At 43.1% G+C, this 17,630-nt stretch overlaps 1 protein-coding gene across 1 annotated transcript; it reads left to right on the forward strand.

Moving 5' to 3' along the window:
* Positions 1-11,636: 11,636 nt before the first annotated feature.
* On the forward strand, positions 11,637-16,384 carry LOC117400322 (C-X-C chemokine receptor type 1-like). Its single transcript, XM_034000117.3, has 2 exons — positions 11,637-11,720; positions 14,958-16,384. The coding sequence occupies exons 1-2, from the start codon at positions 11,714-11,716 to the stop codon at positions 16,034-16,036; spliced, it is 1,086 nt and encodes a 361-aa protein (XP_033856008.3). The 5' UTR covers positions 11,637-11,713; the 3' UTR covers positions 16,037-16,384.
* Positions 16,385-17,630: the final 1,246 nt, after the last annotated feature.

Raw genomic sequence — 17,630 nt, forward strand, 5'->3', positions numbered from 1 at the left:
TTATTACATAACATACATAACATGAAAAATAACATTCAAAAAATAATTTATACTTTGACAAAATTATTTGGCCACCCTTACATTAGTATTTTGTGTGCCCACCCTTTGCTTCCTTTACAGCTTGCAGTCTTTTTTTTTTTTTTTTTTTTTTTGCATTTTGAAACCTGTGCCTAGCATCTTTCCGGAGACATTTTTGCCCATTCTTCAACACATTCAGCTTTGAGTTATGCAATTGACTTTGGTTTCCTTTTAGCAACAGCAGCCTTCAAGTCAATCCACAACATCTTCATGGGATTCAGGTCTGGGGACTGAGCCATCAGCTGACCGTTTCTTTTCAGTCTGCAGGCCTGCCATGCAGCCAACCCAGATCTACAGCGTCAGAGGACAATACAGCTCTGGGCAGTTTACAGGCAAGCCCGCAGGCGCCCAGCCGGTCTACAGGAGTTGCTGGAGCGCGGTGAGCCGAGGACACCCTGGCTGACCTAAGCCCTCCCCTCCCGGACGGCGCTCGGTCAATTGTGCGCCGCCCCCTGGGAACTCCCATCCACGGTCGGCAGTGGAATAGCCTGGACTTGAACCGGCGACCTCCAGACATAGGGCGCATCCCGCACTCCACGCGGAGCGCCTTTACCAGATGCGCCACTCGGGAGCCCCCTGCTTGTGAATTTCTTAACCATCTTTTCTCAATTTTTGTGTGACATCTTTTGCAGTAATCCGAGGATTTTGTCAGGCTGCTCGAATGATTCTTCTACCAGCTTTTGCAGAAATCTTTCTTGGTCTTCCACGCCAAACCTGGAGCTAGTTGCAGTAGTTCCTGTTCTCCTGTGTTTGTCAATAATAGCCCTGTGACAGAATGGGCGTAGTGTGGTGTAAAATAATAGACTCCAGTCCTCTATTCAATTAAGCGCCTTGATTTTATTTCTTTTCAATTAGAATACCAAAACACACTCAAAACAATAGGGAAAATAAACAATAAGGAAGCCAGGGTACACAACAATGTGTAACCTGACAAAATAAAGGGAAACAGAGTTGCAGTCCCAAAATAAACAAACAACAAAAACAATCCGTCTTCCGTTTTGTAATCCGGGAACGGGAAAAACATGGGGGTAATAAACCCAGCACTTCCGGGTTGTCGCTCCTCCGGCGTGATCCCGGAGCGTCCCGTTAGTGCTCTAAAAAATACAAGAAGTAGAAGGGTTAGCAAGTAAATGCACAATCGCGAAAACGACCCATCTTCCAATTCCCTTCCTCTGCTTCTCTGCTAGTTTCTCTCTCTCTCTCTCTCTCTCTCTCTCACGCACTGTACCTTGCCAGAAGGAACAGAACCCTTTTGTACGCCCCCTTTTGTACGCCCCGTCCCGTCCCCATTGGTCAGCAAGGGCAACCGCCGTCAGCCAATGCATGATTGCCACCGCGCTTCCCGACCGGGTCTGTGACGTTGCGCACTGCGGCTCCGCAGTAAGTAATATCTGAGGGAGTGAGTCGCCCATTTAATGCCAAGCACTCCTTCTCTACAACCGAGTAATTGCGCTCCCTAGGAAGCATTTTTTTGCTGATGTAAAGAATGGGGTGCTCCACCCCGTTAACCCTCTGGGACAAGACCGCCCCCAAACCAACCTCTGACGCGTCAGTATGGAGGAGGAATCTCTTGCTAAAGTCTGGTAATATTAGCGCAGGAGCCTGGCACAGTTTGCGCTTAATGGTCTCAAACGCTCCCTGACACTCTTCTGACCACTTGACTACATTTGGCGCACTTTTTTTTGTGAGGTTCACCAGAGGATTGACCACGGTGGCATACTCGGGGATAAAGTGGCGGTAATAATCGGCCAATCCTAACAGTGACCTCACCTGTTGCTTTGGGGACCGCTGCGTCCACCAAAGCCTGGACTTTGGTGGCTATGGGTTTCACCTGTCCGTTTCCCATGATAAATCCTAAGTACTGAGTTTCAGATTTAGCAAACGCACATTTTTTTAGGTTGGCTGTCAGCCGGGCAGCCCTTAGAGACTGAAGGACGGCTGTAAGTCGAATTACATGCTCTCTCCAGGTGGAGCTATATATCACCACATCGTCAATATAAGCTGCTGCATACTCACGATGGGGATGTAACACCTCGTCCATCAGTCTCTGAAAGGCGGCGGGCGCACCATGTAGCCCAAACGGCATGGTTTTAAAATGGAACAGACCATCCGGAGTTGAAAATGCCGTTTTTTCACATGAATCGCGGGTTAAAGGGATCTGCCAATATCCCTTCGTCAGGTCCAAAGTTGAGATAAACCTGGCCGTCCCCAGTTGGTCGAGGAGTTCGTCGATCCGAGGCATAGGGTAGGCGTCGAACTTGGCGATAGCATTGACCTTTCGAAAATCGACACAGAAGCGATTAGTGCCGTCCTTCTTGGCCACTATAACAATAGGACTGCACCACTCGCTTCTGGAAGGCTCAATGACCCCAAGTTCAAGCATCGCCCTCACCTCGTTCTGGACGCCACTCCGCCGGCTTTCTGGGATCTGGTAGGGCCTCTGCCGAACATTGACACCTGGCGGAGTAATCACAGCATATTCGGTAAGGTTAGTCCTGCCGGGCACGTCAGAAAACACATCCCCAAATTTCCCAATCAACTTACGCAATTCTACTTGCTGATCCGGAAGTAACTGTTTCCCCATTGAAATCTGGCTGGGGCTAGGGGTCTCTATACAGGGTCCTAAGTCATCCTCCATCTCGCCTGGGGCTATGAATAAGACCTCCCTTGCCTTCCGGGGCTTTAACAAATTGACATGATAGATTTCTGTTTTATTTCGGTGATCGGGCTGTCTAATTTCATAATTCACTAATCCTATGGCCTGTATCACCTCATATGGCCCCTGCCATTTAGCACACAGTTTCGATTCCAATGATGGAAGAAGCAGCATTACTTTATCTCCTGGCCGAAAGGTTCGAATTCGTGCATTGGTATTGTAATGCCGCTGTTGCCGATGTTGAGCCAATCTGAGATTGTCCTGAGCCAGTCAACCAATTAAATCAAGGCGATCACGCAGTAGGAGCACATGCTGCACTACATTTTTAGGGGAGCCCTTGTGTTCTTCCCAACCTTCTCTCAACAGGTCGAGGATGCCCCGTGGCTGCCGGCCATATAATAGCTCGAAGGGGGAAAATCCTGTTGAGCTCTGAGACACCTCTCTCACTGCGAAGAGTAGGTAAGGAAGAAGGGTAGCCCAATGTTTCTGCTCCTGACTCACAAACCGTTTCAACATTTGCTTCAATGTTTGGTTAAGACGTTCCACCAGCCCATCCGTTTGGTGATGATAAACGGACGTCCTAATGGGACGTATTTTTAGAATTTTGTACACATGCTGTAGCGTTTTCGACAAGAAGTTTGTTCCATGATCAGTCAATATTTCTTTTGGGATCCCTACCCTAGCCATAATCTGACTTAACTCCTTCGCAATTGCAGTGGCACTAGTGGACCGCAACGGAACTGCTTCCGGGTACTGCGTTGCATAATCTACCATCACTAATATGTGCGTGTACCCGGAATCAGAAGGCAGCACTGGCACAACTATGTCCATTGCAACGCGTTCAAAGGGAGTGGAGACAATAGGCAGTGGGACCAGAGGGGCGGGCCGCACTCGACCCGGTGCTACTCTCTGACATTCTGGGCAGCTAACTACATATTTCGCCACTTCGGTGTAGAGCCCTGCCCAGTAAAATCGAGCCAGTATTCGGTCCCTCGTCTTGTCCACGCCAAGATGTCCTGCAAAGGGGACGTCATGCGCCAGCCTCATGACCTCTGGTCAACAGGACGGGGGAACCATCAACTGTTTGACAGGCTGTTCTGTGCCCGGGGCTGGGTTTACTCTATAAAGCAAGTGCCCCTCTACCACGAAATGGGGATATACCAGCGTCCCAATGCCGTCAACATCCTTACCCTCAATAGACCGAACCTGTCCCCAAGCGTGCACCAGTGTGGGGTCGTTGTTCTGCTCCCACACTAGGTCCGCGCTTGAGGCCCACACGTCCAGGTTATTGACAGGGGCTGGAGCAGTCTCCACCCTTGAGGGTCCAGTAACCTCGCTCGCCCGGTCACACTGCGTTCCGACTCCCTTCGACTGACGTTTGGGACCATCAGCACCTTCTCCCGCCAGACCCCAACCATGTCTTATTGATGTGCCTGTGGAGTGGAGAAAACAACTCTGTATGGAAGGGAAAAACAGTACCAATTACTTCCCTTCCCCGGGGGTCTGCCGTGTCTACACGTGTGGCCGAGGCTGCCGATATTTTTACTAAATCTTTATATTGCGGCCAGTCTCGACCCAGAATAACTGGATGTGGCAACTTTTTGGCCACCCCCACTACTAGGTGGCGCTTTATCGGGCCTACCGATAAATATACTTTTAGAGTGGGGTATGTCGCCGAATCCCCATGGATACAGGAGATTGCCACCTGGCCTTGTGGCTGCCACGACATACCGTCAAGGAGAGCTGTTCGAATTAAAGTTTCACACCCTGTGTCCACTAACGTGTGGGTGTTCACATTCCCCAATACAACATCAACCATACACGGGCCCTCCCGACCATTTCCCCATTTCCTACCTGTCTCAGACGCCAGGTGACACGCAGCCATGTCACACTCCATGGCCGCCGGGCAGTATCTGGCAATGTGTCCCGGCTGCTGGCACCTAAAACAGACGGGTGGGGCAGAGGGTAAGGGCGGTACATATTTGTCCTGCTGCTGGGATGACAGCGGGGCAGGGGGAACCATTCTACCCCAGCTGGGGGCCAACCTCTGTCGCCATGGTAAGGGGGCCGGATGGCCCAATGGGGTCGGTGGTCTGGCAGGTCTTGGTCCGGGGGGGGGGGGGGGTTCGATGGTGGTTTGGCAACAGAGGGAGAGTGGTAGTTCAGCAGGGTGGTGTGGGCGGACATGAGGGCGTCCTCAAAATTTTCGGCCAACATCACGGCCTGATCCAGGGTAGTGGGGTTGTGCTGGCAAACCCAGACTTGCGTGTCAGCCCCGACCACATGGCAGAACTGCTCCATAACAATGGCTTCCCCCATCTGGACCACGGTTTTCTGGCTGGGGTTCAGCCATTGTGCCATGTGGTCACAAAACCGCTGCGCCACCACCCTGGGCCAGGTGTTCGGTGGCCGCCGAAACTCCCGGAACCTGACCCGGTGGGTCTCCCCCGTGATGTTAAGACGGCGGAGGATAGCCTGTTTCACCAGGTCGTACTGGGCAGCGTCGTCGTCCGTCATGGCCCGGTACGCTGCTTGCGCTTCCCAAATCAAGCAGGGGCCAAGTTGGCTCACCCAGTACTCCCGGGGCCATGCTGCGGTGGTGGCCAGAAGCTCAAATGCCACCAGGTAGGCTTCTGGGTCATCCTCCGCCGTCATTTTCTGAGCCCGGGCCTTCGGGGCCACCATCATGGGGCCCGTTGTCGACGTCATCCCCATCCCGACCCTCTCGATGAGGGTTGTGTATCGCTCCTCCCTCCTCCGTTCCTCGGCCTCCCTTTGGCTGTCCAAAGCCTCCAGAACCGCCGCCAAAGTGGCTGGATCCATCCCACTGCTGACACCACGTGTGACAGGATGGGCGTAGTGTGGTGTAAAATAATAGACTCCAGTCCTCTATTCAATTAAGCGCCTTGGTTTTATTTCTTTTCAATTAGAATACCAAAACGCACTCAAAACAATAGGGAAAATAAACAATAAGGAAGCCGGGGTACACAACAATGTGTAACCTGACAAAATAAAGGGAAACGGGGTTGCAGTCCCAAAATAAACAAACAACAAAAACAATCCATCTTCCGTTTTGTAATCCGGGAACGGGAAAAACACGGGGGTAATAAACCCAGCACTTCCGGGTTGTCGCTCCTCCGGCGTGATCCCGGAGCGTCCCGTTAGTGCTCTAAAAAATACAAGTAGAAGGGTTAGCAAGTAAATCCACAATCGCGAAAACGACCCGTCTTCCAATTCCCTTCCCCTGCTTCTCTGCTAGTTTCTCTCTCTCTCTCTCTCTCTCTCTCTCTCTCTCTCTCTCTCTCTCTCTCTCTCTCTCTCTCTCTCTCTCTCTCACGCACTGTACGTTGCCAGAAGGAACAGAACCCTGGGCCACGCCCCCTTTTGTACGCCCCGTCCCGTCCCCATTGGTCAGCGAGGGCAACCGCCGTCAGCCAATGCGTGATTGCCACCGCACTTCCCGACCGGGTCTGTGACGTTGCGCACCGCGGCTCCGCCTGCTCCTCCTCCCCAGTGCCTTCACCGGTTGGAAGGGAGATCTAAAACAAGAATTCACTCTCTCTTTGTCACAAGCCCACACAGTGCTTTTCATTAAACCGAGTCTTTCTGCTATTTTTTTGGTAGTTTCTCCTTTTTCGTTTAGTTGTATCACTGCCATTTTGAGATTGTTGTACTCTTTAGTTTTAACCATTTTTATTGCTTTTTTGAATCACAAATTTCCAATTCACTTTTTCAGCATTTGATGATTATGTATTTATTTATTCTACAGTTATCATCAGGTATTGGTTTTCAATCATGATAATTGTCAATAATTAGCACGAATGGGTTTCATAGAAAATATGTTGATTGCCCAAATACGTTTGTATGAAATTAGTTTTTGCATGTTATTTTTCATTTTATGTTTATAAAATTAGTTTTTGCATGTTATTTTTCATTTTATGCATGTAATAATTTGTTTTATTATAAAGCTGAATCTCTACTTCTATTTATATCTTCAATAGAACAATTAGAAATTATAGAAATAATTTTCGGTGTGGTTTTTCTCATTTTTTTAAACTGCCCAAATACTATCCAAATACCATACTATCTGCGACTGTATATACTACCTTGCCACTTTATTAGCACGTGTACCTCCTATCGGATTGGGACACCATTTGTCCTAATCACTTCCTTTACACGACGTAGCATAAACTCTACATAGAGGATGTGAATCCATTCATTCATTAATATTTCATATAGCTGATGCAGAGAGGTAGGCAGAAGATCTGGAGGATGAACAGAAATTCATATAAGGCAAGATTTACTGAAATTATTTCATCTACTGATGATGACGGGGAATAATTACCTAAGATGTATATTGCAGCTGTATCATGCACCATGAAGTTAAACATCCTTAAACATCACAGCAGGATTAAGCAACTTCTTCAATAAACTGTAGGAATTAGACATCAGTGTTTACGTAAAGATTTAATATCTTACATCAGCTTCCGACAGGTTTTATTTCTGCAACAAACAAGTCTTATTGCAAATCCAAATGAACTCTGTCCCCAAATTTAAGCTGGACCTGCTACATTAAACCTTCAGGAAAGCAGTAAAATATCTGGATCTCTTTTTTGTTCATCTTATACATTTTTTTTTTTTTTTTTCTTGCCATACCACCATTCCATACCGGTTTCAATTCTATAGTGTTCTTCATGAAAAAGCATCCAGGGTGCTTTACAAAAAATATAACAAACTAAAAGGTTTAACATGACATTATTGTGCAGTTTTCCCATGGATTTACTATAGTTTAACATGGTTTGGCATGTTTTTTAATATTATTTCTTTATTTAACAGAGGCCTTTATCCAAGGTGACTTACAGAGACTAGGGTGTGTGAACTATGCATTATCTGCAGAGTCACTTACAACTACATCTCACCCGAAAGACGGAGCACAAGGAGGTTAAGTAACTTGCTCAAGGTCACACAGTGAGTCAGTGGCTAAGCCGCGATTTGAACCAGGGACCCCCTGGTTACAAGCCCTTTTCTTTAACCACTGGACCACACAGCCTCCTATTTAACATACCTCTCTGGTCTTTACAGTGCTTATCTATGCTTTCACAATGCTTTATTACACTTGCCTTTATTATAGAACATGTGTATAAGGGGAGCTGCTTGCTAGTCAAAGGCCAAGTTAAAAGGTTAATGTTTTAAGCTTTGATTTTAAAATGCAGATCGACTCAGCATTCTGAATGGAACCTGGAAATGAGTTCCAACATAAAATAGCTTTATTATGTCGTTATTGACAGATCTCAAAATGCAGGTTTGCAAAGATAAAGTAAGTCACTCAAGTAGTCAAGACCGAAATCATGGATTGCCTTGTAAGTGGGAAAATATGACAAGTAGACTTGGTATGTGCCAGTATTCTGGCTTCATTTTAAACTAGCTGCAACCTCTTGAGGGAGGCATCTGGGAGGCCAGCAAACAAGGAATTACAATAATCAGTACTATGCGGTTACAAACGGGGGAATCAAGCAAGGCTTCAGCCCAGCTATAGTGTTTTTTCTCAGGTGCCAAACACTATTACATTGAATCTCAGTATATTCTGCAGGTCCTGCTCTCCAATGCATTTTCTTACCCAAGGGGAAGGGAGTTCGCTCTTTGGGGATGTATTGTTTTTTTGTATTGTGTGTTACCCATCTGTCATGTGAACAGACTTGTGGTTTTGCTGACAGTTCTGACAGTGGATTACGTAATAGGAAAAGGTTTCTTCAGACAATGCAAACACACTATAATTCACTGTGGTGTGAAGCCTCATATCTCTTTGGGGTGACTAGAGGGAACACTGTATCGGACAATCCTTCATTCCTCCTGGGTGGTGACATTCGAATTGGACATTTCAAATTGGGGAGAAAATAGGGGCAAATACTTTATTAGACACTACAGACAAAACCTTATTAAGCAAGTGGGCTTTATGATTTGGAAATATTTAGAATCGCATAGTCAACTATTATATGCAATTTAGGAATTTCATCCACAAAATATTTATTTCATAAAATGTACCTGTGGTCTTTCGACAGCAGAACATAGGTTCTTTTATTAGGTATACACTTTGAGACAGATCAGCAGGGAACAAAGGAAGTAACAAAAACACAGGAATGTAATTGAAAAGAGAGGTTCTGTACAAGAAGAATTCCCAGCTAGCAGCAGCACAGTCCAAATAGATAGACACAATACAAATAAAAAATGTTGACTATTTTTTCACTCTATTTCTGGTGAGGTCCATTTACCCTGCCACTGTGTCCTGTGCAGCATGTATGAAAGCTTTTCTCTGCATTGGACTTTAGCTTGAGGGGGGTTCCTAATAACTGCTGCACAGGAATATTTAGTGTGTGGTAGCAGGATACATTTAGCAAAGCAATGGTTCAAGCAGGAAACTCACCCTCATTACCAGAACTGATCATTCAATGATCAGCTAGAAAGATTACCGCAATCCATTCATTCTCACTGTACACTGTCACAGTTCGCCTCATCCTGCCCAGCCTCCATCTGTTTTTCGACTTCGTCTAAGGAGGAGGGCTGCTATCCTGACCCCTGCCCATGGCTTCCCTGCAGTCAGCCTCTCCACTATCAGCAAACTAAATTATGTCCAGGGGTACTTCGAAGGGCGAGGCCGAAGGCCAAAGATGTCATGGAAATATGTATAACGTAGTATTTGTTGTCTAAGCTTTAATAAGTATTGTTCTTTAACGCATGAGTTGGAATTCACCTCAACCAAAGTGAAAAACAAATTGATCTGCATACAAATTATACAGTTGCTATGCTGAAGGGAGGGAAGATAAATGTTTTTAAAGGCTTGGCTTTCACATCTTTCCTCAGGATATCATCTGTCCTTTTTAGGATTGTCATAGAAGTAGCAAACTAATATATCTGAAGACTTCTGGTAAGTGGTTAAAGTGAGGGAACTGCAGTCATGACTTGTGGTTTAGCATGTGCATTTTTTTTCAGCAACTAAGAAAGAACAATCTTTTCATTTGGAATGTTTGGTTTCTGGTAAACAACCAGAAACAGTACTGAAACTTTGTAAAATGTAAAACAATATATGAAAAAAGAAACCTACAAAAATGTGTTTTCTTAATTCCATTCAATGGTAAAGTGACTGGTATGAGTGATTTGGATGTGCGCCACTGTATCACTTCTGAGCTCTCGTTGGTGCCTTTCATTGTATGATCAAGTAAAACAGACAAACACACACACACACACACACACACATATATACAGAGTATATATATATATATATATATATATATATATATATATATATATATATATATATATATGGATGACTGGGGGTGGGACATTTATTGCCCCTTTTGAATACTTATTTAACTCTCTGGAGGGGGTCAAATAAACTATGAACATGGAAAGCATTGAAGGAATTGGGGAAACAGGTACAGCATTCGGCCCACGGACAATCAGTAATGGTATACACTGTATATGACCTAAATTCATATTTATACATTGGGTGGATGCAATATGGGATTGTAATAGGATTACAATATGTAATGCTATATTGAGTGACATGAGTCCAACTACATGAAACTTTTCAAGTGATGCTGGGACGCCAGAATCATCGTCGAGCCCTCTTGAGGTGTCGTGGGCCAGTCGACGAAACACCGAGGATGGAAGGTTCCCACTGGAAGACCCCAGAGATGTACCCTACTTAGCTCAATCCAGACGGTTGTCATGCTGATGTGCTGGGGAGACCGCACTGTGGTTGATCCCCGGAGCCAGCATCGCAGCCGTTGTGTGTGCTGATGCGCTAGGGAGGCAATAAGCTGATCCCTGGAGCCAGCATTACACTTCAGCCATCAACACCAGACAGAAGGATATCTACATCATCATATGGAAGGAAGCGCAAATGGATGGAGACACAGATCGATCACATTAGTTTACTGTAAAGCTGCGTCTTAGTTGGTGCTTATCTTGAATTAAATTAGAATTTAATAAATTACGGAATGTGTGTCTTAATGTAGCCTATTTATTTCATCATATGCATTGTTTTATACTGTATATGTAGCCTACTTAACAAGCTAATCAACAAATCTATACATTGTTTGGATATGGATTTAAACATTACCATTGAGAAGGTGCTAACAAGTGTCCTACACCTTTGTGGATTGTACAGATGATATAATTAAAACAGGAGCACCCCTAATGAGTCCACAAAGCGCTATTAAAAAAAAAAAAAATGTTAATAGCAATAATTCAAGCACACAGACTGACTGACCTTTTTGGTTTGGCTCATTTGCTAAAGAAGGGTATTAGCACTGATATTAAGACAAATGGTACTAACGCCAACAAAGTATATTTTGTGAATCAGGCCCTAAATCTCTTAGTAACCTAAATAGAGAATTGTCTCCTCTTTAAATTTATGCGAACAATGCTAATAAAAAAATCATCCCACAGGCGCATTGGTACCTCAAATTTTATCGGTTTACTACCCATGCAGAATGACTTTCCATTTTACCCAACAAGAAGTGACACACAAAGAAAGTATTCAGAACAAATTATTAATTTCTACATGCAACCTGGTTTCCCTTATAAAAGTTTCCCATAGCACTGTAAAAGCCTAGCAAAGTGTAAAACATCATAGTGAAACCATGGTTAGTGCATAGGTCAGACTGTAAAGCATATTTTAAAACATAGCACTATGCCTAGTATAAACATGTGATTATTTTTACTCCTTTCTGATAATGTGGCTTTGGGTTTATAATATGTCCCAATGTAAAAAATAATAATTTTAAAAAACTCTACGGGGATCACGGATCACTTGTGACAAATTCCTTCATGTGACAGCAATCCTTATAGTTCCTCCTGTGCAATATGTCATGCTCCTGTGGCACAAGACTGAAAATGTCATCAGAGCTTTAACAAACCGTGTGTGCTAAGGACAGGATTGCCTTCAAGAGACAACAGCTTTAACTCCAGGGATCAAGGATGTCAGGTAGGAAAACTGGAAAGGAACCCCACAGTTATTTGACACATTTAAGAAGATTGTAACCTTATCAATTCAAGTTAAACGTGCCAGCTCTACTAGTGTTTGCTGTAACATAGTATGTGTAGTTAAAACACCATTCGGGCAGTCCTACCACTTTTTAAATCCAGGTTTGCTTTCCTGATGTATAGGAGTGTTTGCAGATGTCAGCAGGAGGGGCAGCAGTGACATGCTTTGTATGTCTCTTAGAATAGCAACAAGCACGTTTAACGGGCGGGGTGGGGGTGGCAATGCTTGCCTCTACAGCGCAAAGTATATTTGGGAGATGTAAACTTTTTTTTCTAGTGGTGGGCAACGATATGAAAATGTTATATATATATATATATATATATATATATATATATATATATATATATATATATAATGTAAACCAGCTGCACTCACTCGGGTTCGTGCCCCTTTAAAAATACGACCCAAAAACACAGAAATGGAGTTTTCAGCGCTGTCACGCTATTATTTTAATAAACATAAAAATAAAACAAAATACAAACACCTAACTCCGTTTGGAGCGCTTACTGAACAGGTATTTCCCTGACTAACTTGCAGGACGGCTAAGCCGTTTACCTGACACACAGAACAAACACTAACACGCTTAACAAAGCACTTACTCTCAGGACTGCTCGGAAGCAGAGCACCTTCCTTCCGCCTCCTTCTACTCAGCAGCCTCGAGCAGACTGACTGCTCTCCTTTTAAACACTGCACCTGGATCTAATTTTCCAATAACGCCCAGGTGCGGATGATAATTAATAATAAAACAATTAAACAATTAAACTAAACAATAAAACAATTAACAAAACTGATTAACTGAAAAAGCAAAACAATACAAAAAGGTGCATTTCTCTCTTCAGGGAGGCTTTAACCCCCTCCCTGCTGTCTCTCACAACCCGCTATCTTACAATATATTTTAACATAGATGTTAACAGATATTTACATATCAAAAGCACTAACTTACTTTAACTTAGTGGTGCTTTACTTTGTAATATCCATGGAGAAAAAACAAGGTCTTGTTATCTTTTACCATTCCATCATCATCCACTTCAAATCCGAAATATTTCCATATTCAAAGCGCACAGACTTTGGGAGAACTTCGAATGATCCCTCCATTCCAAACAGATTGCACAATAGTACATGTTGTCTACATAGCGCTACCGCCCACTAATGCAGTGCTTAATGTTCCACTGCCCAAATCAATGAGTCTTTGTCATTTGTCATAAGTTGCAAACCATCAATGTTTTTATTTTATTTTTTTAGTGCAGTTGTAAATGTATTTTTCAAACTTATCAGTATTATTTAAAATTATTTTTGATTGACATCAGAGCCTGATGTCAGTCTGACATCATTTTTAATTAACAGAGCTAGAAATAGCAATATTTTTATTAAGGTAACATGTATTACAGTGTGTCTGTAAACCTTATCAGAACCTGTTTTTTACCTTTTATAAAAATGACCACTAGGGGTGTGCTCTGGTAATTTCTTCCCCCCACCGAAAGAGTAAGTTAAAGATCTGCAATAGAAAATCACTTTCCACACTGAAAAATCATTTCATACATATGAAAAATACCAGGTTCTGTAATGTAATCACATTACATTTCTAGGCTTGCATGGTACACTGTATTAAAATCAGCCGTATGTGCTTGTTGTTGAACTGACAGATCGAGTATCGCTGTTACCTAATGCAGGGAGACAATTAAAATGTAATTTGAAGCTGCTCCTTTTTAATATGATACAATGCATTGCTCCATGTCATTAAGCAAGTTCTTATCTTCATGTGTTGACACGGTGATGTGGCAATGAGAAAGTCTGTAGTAAGTGTACATCACTGGATATGAATGTGGACCTGCCTCTTTGCATCCTCACAGATCCTATTCCTTTACCTAGGATCGGCTGACTGGGATGCAACATCTTGATGCTAGTGTAATTCCATTGCACGTTTATAATGCTCACTTCCTTCTGTAGATTTAATCATATCTCGTATGTTTTGTTTTTATAGTGTATAAACTTTCCGGGAATTTATTAGTGTTAAAAAATATAAATAAATAAATAAATAAATAATGTTTCCCATTTTTCTATATACACATAGTGGGTGATACTATAGGTGTTGTAAAACCCAGTCATTGTTTGGTGAACGTCTGTAATAACTGAGAATAAAGTGCCTTGCTCATGATGTATTGGTTTGACTTTCCTTTGGTTAACCCCTATAAATGCACCCTGCTGAGCATTGTTCATTTTCTTGGGGTGGGGGTTTACATTAGAGTTGCTTTAGAAATATAATTATAATGTACTTTATAGTACTTTTTTTATGTCTCAAGCCTACGATTCTAGGTGATGCAAAACTTTACTTGACAACAGACCATTTTCACCAAGTACCTTGGGGTATTTTCAGACTGAAAGTTTAATTGCATTCTCCCTGTGGTTTCCTTATCTGTTTTCAGTGGCAGCCTTCACTTGTTTAAACAGCTGGCCAACATCCTGATCACTAGTGACAACACAGGAATGCCATGATTATCTACAACATTATCAACTGACTTGAACTGGAAGCTTAGCCGTGACTTTCCTCATCACTCCCCAGTTTACAATGATTTGCTCGGCACCTGGTTTTCACAATGCCTTTAACCAGCCTCCAAGATATGGCTAAATCAACAATGAAATATCCCCTGAGCATCCATATATCCTCTGTCTATAATTTGGACATCCCTCCTCCATGCATTAAGTTGTCAAGTTTGATGTTGTGAACAGCTACCGTTGATCATTGTGGTTTGTATAAAAAATAAGGCCCTAAATCAGCATGAAGCAAGCAGAAACCAGTGGGGTGCAGACTGCATTTTACTATTTCAATCTGAAGTGACCATCCTTCTCTTTATAGCCATAGACTCATTTCGTATTTGGAAAAGAGTATAGTTAATAAAGGGAGTACTATCTACATTTCCTGTAAACTGTAAACATCATACGTTCAGAGAGGAAATTACAGCTGCACATCCATCCAAGACAAAGCATGATTGGACAGGATATTAAAAAGCCTGGAAAATAATAAACTAAGCTGGAGCAAAAATAAAGATATTTAAACAATGAATTTAATTAAATACTTTTTAGAAATTAAGACGTTATCCTTGATAGTTAAAATCCTTAAGATCCAAATTTGCACATTTGATTACATTTACTAATTTCACTTTTATTTTTATTTTACAGAGGACATGAACCTTTCCTTCTCCATCGATGACTTGGACTGGTCAGATTTTGAGAACACATCTGCATCATATGACTCTACCTTCATTCTTGACCCCAAAACAATCACCTGCCAACCACTGCAGATCAAGCAATCAGTGAACTCTGTCATTTGCGTCATCTATGCCCTAATCTTCCTGCTTGCAGTGCCAGGGAACATCATAGTAGGGATCGTGATTGGGTGGAACCACCGTTCACTCTCCCCCTCTGACATCTACCTGTTAAACTTAGCGGTGTCCGACACTCTCTTCGCTGTCACCATCCCCTTTTGGGCGGTCAGTACTGTCCATGAATGGATTTTTGGAGACGTGTTATGTAAAGTTGTCAGCCTGGTCCAGGAGGTCAACTTCTACAGCAGCATCCTGTTTCTAGCTGTCATCAGTGTTGACCGCTACCTTGCCATTGTCCGAGCAGTCCAGATGCGGAAGCAGAGACAGCCATTTTACAGCTGGCTTGCCTGTGCTTCTGTCTGGATTGTGGGAGCACTGCTATCCCTGCCAGTTCTCTTTCACTCAGCCTTTAAGCCATCCAACTCAAAGAAGACAGTGTGCTACGAGGAGTATGACCCGGAAACTGCTGCAGAGTGGCGCTTTGCCACAAGGCTCCTCCGGCACTCTCTGGGATTCCTCCTCCCGCTGACAATCATGCTGGTCTGCTACGGCATCACTATCTGCCGACTCCTGCAGACACGCAGCTTTGAGAAGCAGAAAGCTATGAAGGTGATTGTGGCTGTGGTGCTGGCTTTCCTCATCTGCTGGATGCCCTACCACTTGGTGATAATCGGTGACACTCTGATCAGGTTCAAATTGGTCACTTACACCTGCGAGGTCCGCAACTCCATCAGCCTTGGCATCTTCATCACCCAGAGCCTGGGTCTGCTCCACAGCTGCATCAATCCCATCCTGTACGCCTTTGTGGGGGAGAAATTCCGCCGGAACTCCCTCAAGCTGCTTCATAAATGGAGATTGGTGGAACGGGGTTCCAAGTCAGTGTTCAGCAGGTCAACTTCTCACTCCTCAGAAACGAACAATATGATGATATAAACAGGTGGTCCTCTTCTTATGGATGCGTAATAATACAAACCTGTATATTGCACTGGCTGGCAACCACTAAAGAGGAGTGAGAGTAAACTAATGTATTCTTCTTGTTGTTTTGAATCCATTTGTATCATTTTCTGTATCAGTCATCAAATCATGGTGACTTTTTAAAACACAGAAGTTACAACTTCTCTGTGACTACAGTGATGTCCCCAATTGCTTTTTGCTAAACCAGAACATAACTATTAATTTGTTCCCCAGTACAGTGTCCATTTTAGGACATCCTCAAACATCACCCCTCCTCGAGTCAGGCATTCCTCCTCAAGATAGTTGTCAGGTATCAGGCATCAGTCCTCCTCGAGTTTTTTTTTTTTTGGGGGGGAGGGGGGGAGTGAGGGGTTGGACGGAGCCGTCTGAATCACCCAATCAAACAAGAGCAAAAAAACCTTAGGTGCTTCTATTGGATGACACAGATGTCAGTGTAGCTGCTGATTGGTGCATTTTCCTTTCTTTAGCATTTAATATGTATTTTTTTAAGCATTTTAAAAAATACTTTAAAAGTTACGATGTGCAATTTCATTATTTGAATTTGTTTGGATTTAAATTTTATCTTATCAGCACATGACATCAGACATAACTGTTTTTTTGTTTTTGTTTTTTTAAACAGTTTTAATGTATTTTTTTATTTAATTAAATTTTGTTATGTGAAGCGCTTTGAGATGTCATACATGAAAAATGATTGATTACCCCGTCATTAATCATTTTTTGATGTAATAAAGTGTGTGTTTGTGTAGGGACTGGGTAAACCTTAACGACAGAACTCAGAATAAAAGTTTGCATTTTCCTAAAATAACAAAATCATGTGTTCATATTGTCTTTTTTATATTATTAATTCTTAAAAAAGGGGGTTTTACATGTAACAGAGACAATCTAAATTACACATATAAACCAGGTCTATTGCATTATTGAACATTTCCAAAGCTTTTGCCCCAGCACATAAAATCTACTCCCCGAAATAATTTCCACTTACTTTGATAGCTTGACGCGACCCCTATTAAAAAGCAGTAGTTTTGTCCTGGGGAATAATTCCTGAAAGTGGGATTTTTCAATCAAACTTTCCATATTCACTGTATAAGTATATTACATATTAGCTACTACTGTTCCAAAGCATTTGCCCCAGGTAATATAATCAAGTCCCCAAAATAACTGCAGTCCCTGTTTACCCAGTCCCTAGACAAACACACACTTTATTAAATCAAAAAAATGATTAATGATAGGGTTATCAATCAATCAATTTATTTTTAAACCCCTCACTCTCCCCGAAAAAAAACAAAAAAAAAACTCGAGGACTGATGCCTGATGCCTGACGACTGACTCGAGGAGGACTGAAGTCTGACGACTGACTCGAGGAGGACTGATGCCTGATGCCTGACGACTGACTCGAGGAGGACTGATGCCTGATGCCTGATGACTGACTCGAGGAGGACTGATACCTGATGTCTGATGACTGACTTCAGGAGGACTGATGCCTGACGACTGACTCGAGGAGGACTGATGCCTGATGCCTGACGACTGACTCGAGGAGGATTGATGCCTGATG

The sequence above is a fragment of the Acipenser ruthenus genome, chromosome 10 (genome assembly GCF_902713425.1).
Source record: "Acipenser ruthenus chromosome 10, fAciRut3.2 maternal haplotype, whole genome shotgun sequence".
In the NCBI taxonomy this organism is placed as follows: Eukaryota; Metazoa; Chordata; class Actinopteri; order Acipenseriformes; family Acipenseridae; genus Acipenser; species Acipenser ruthenus.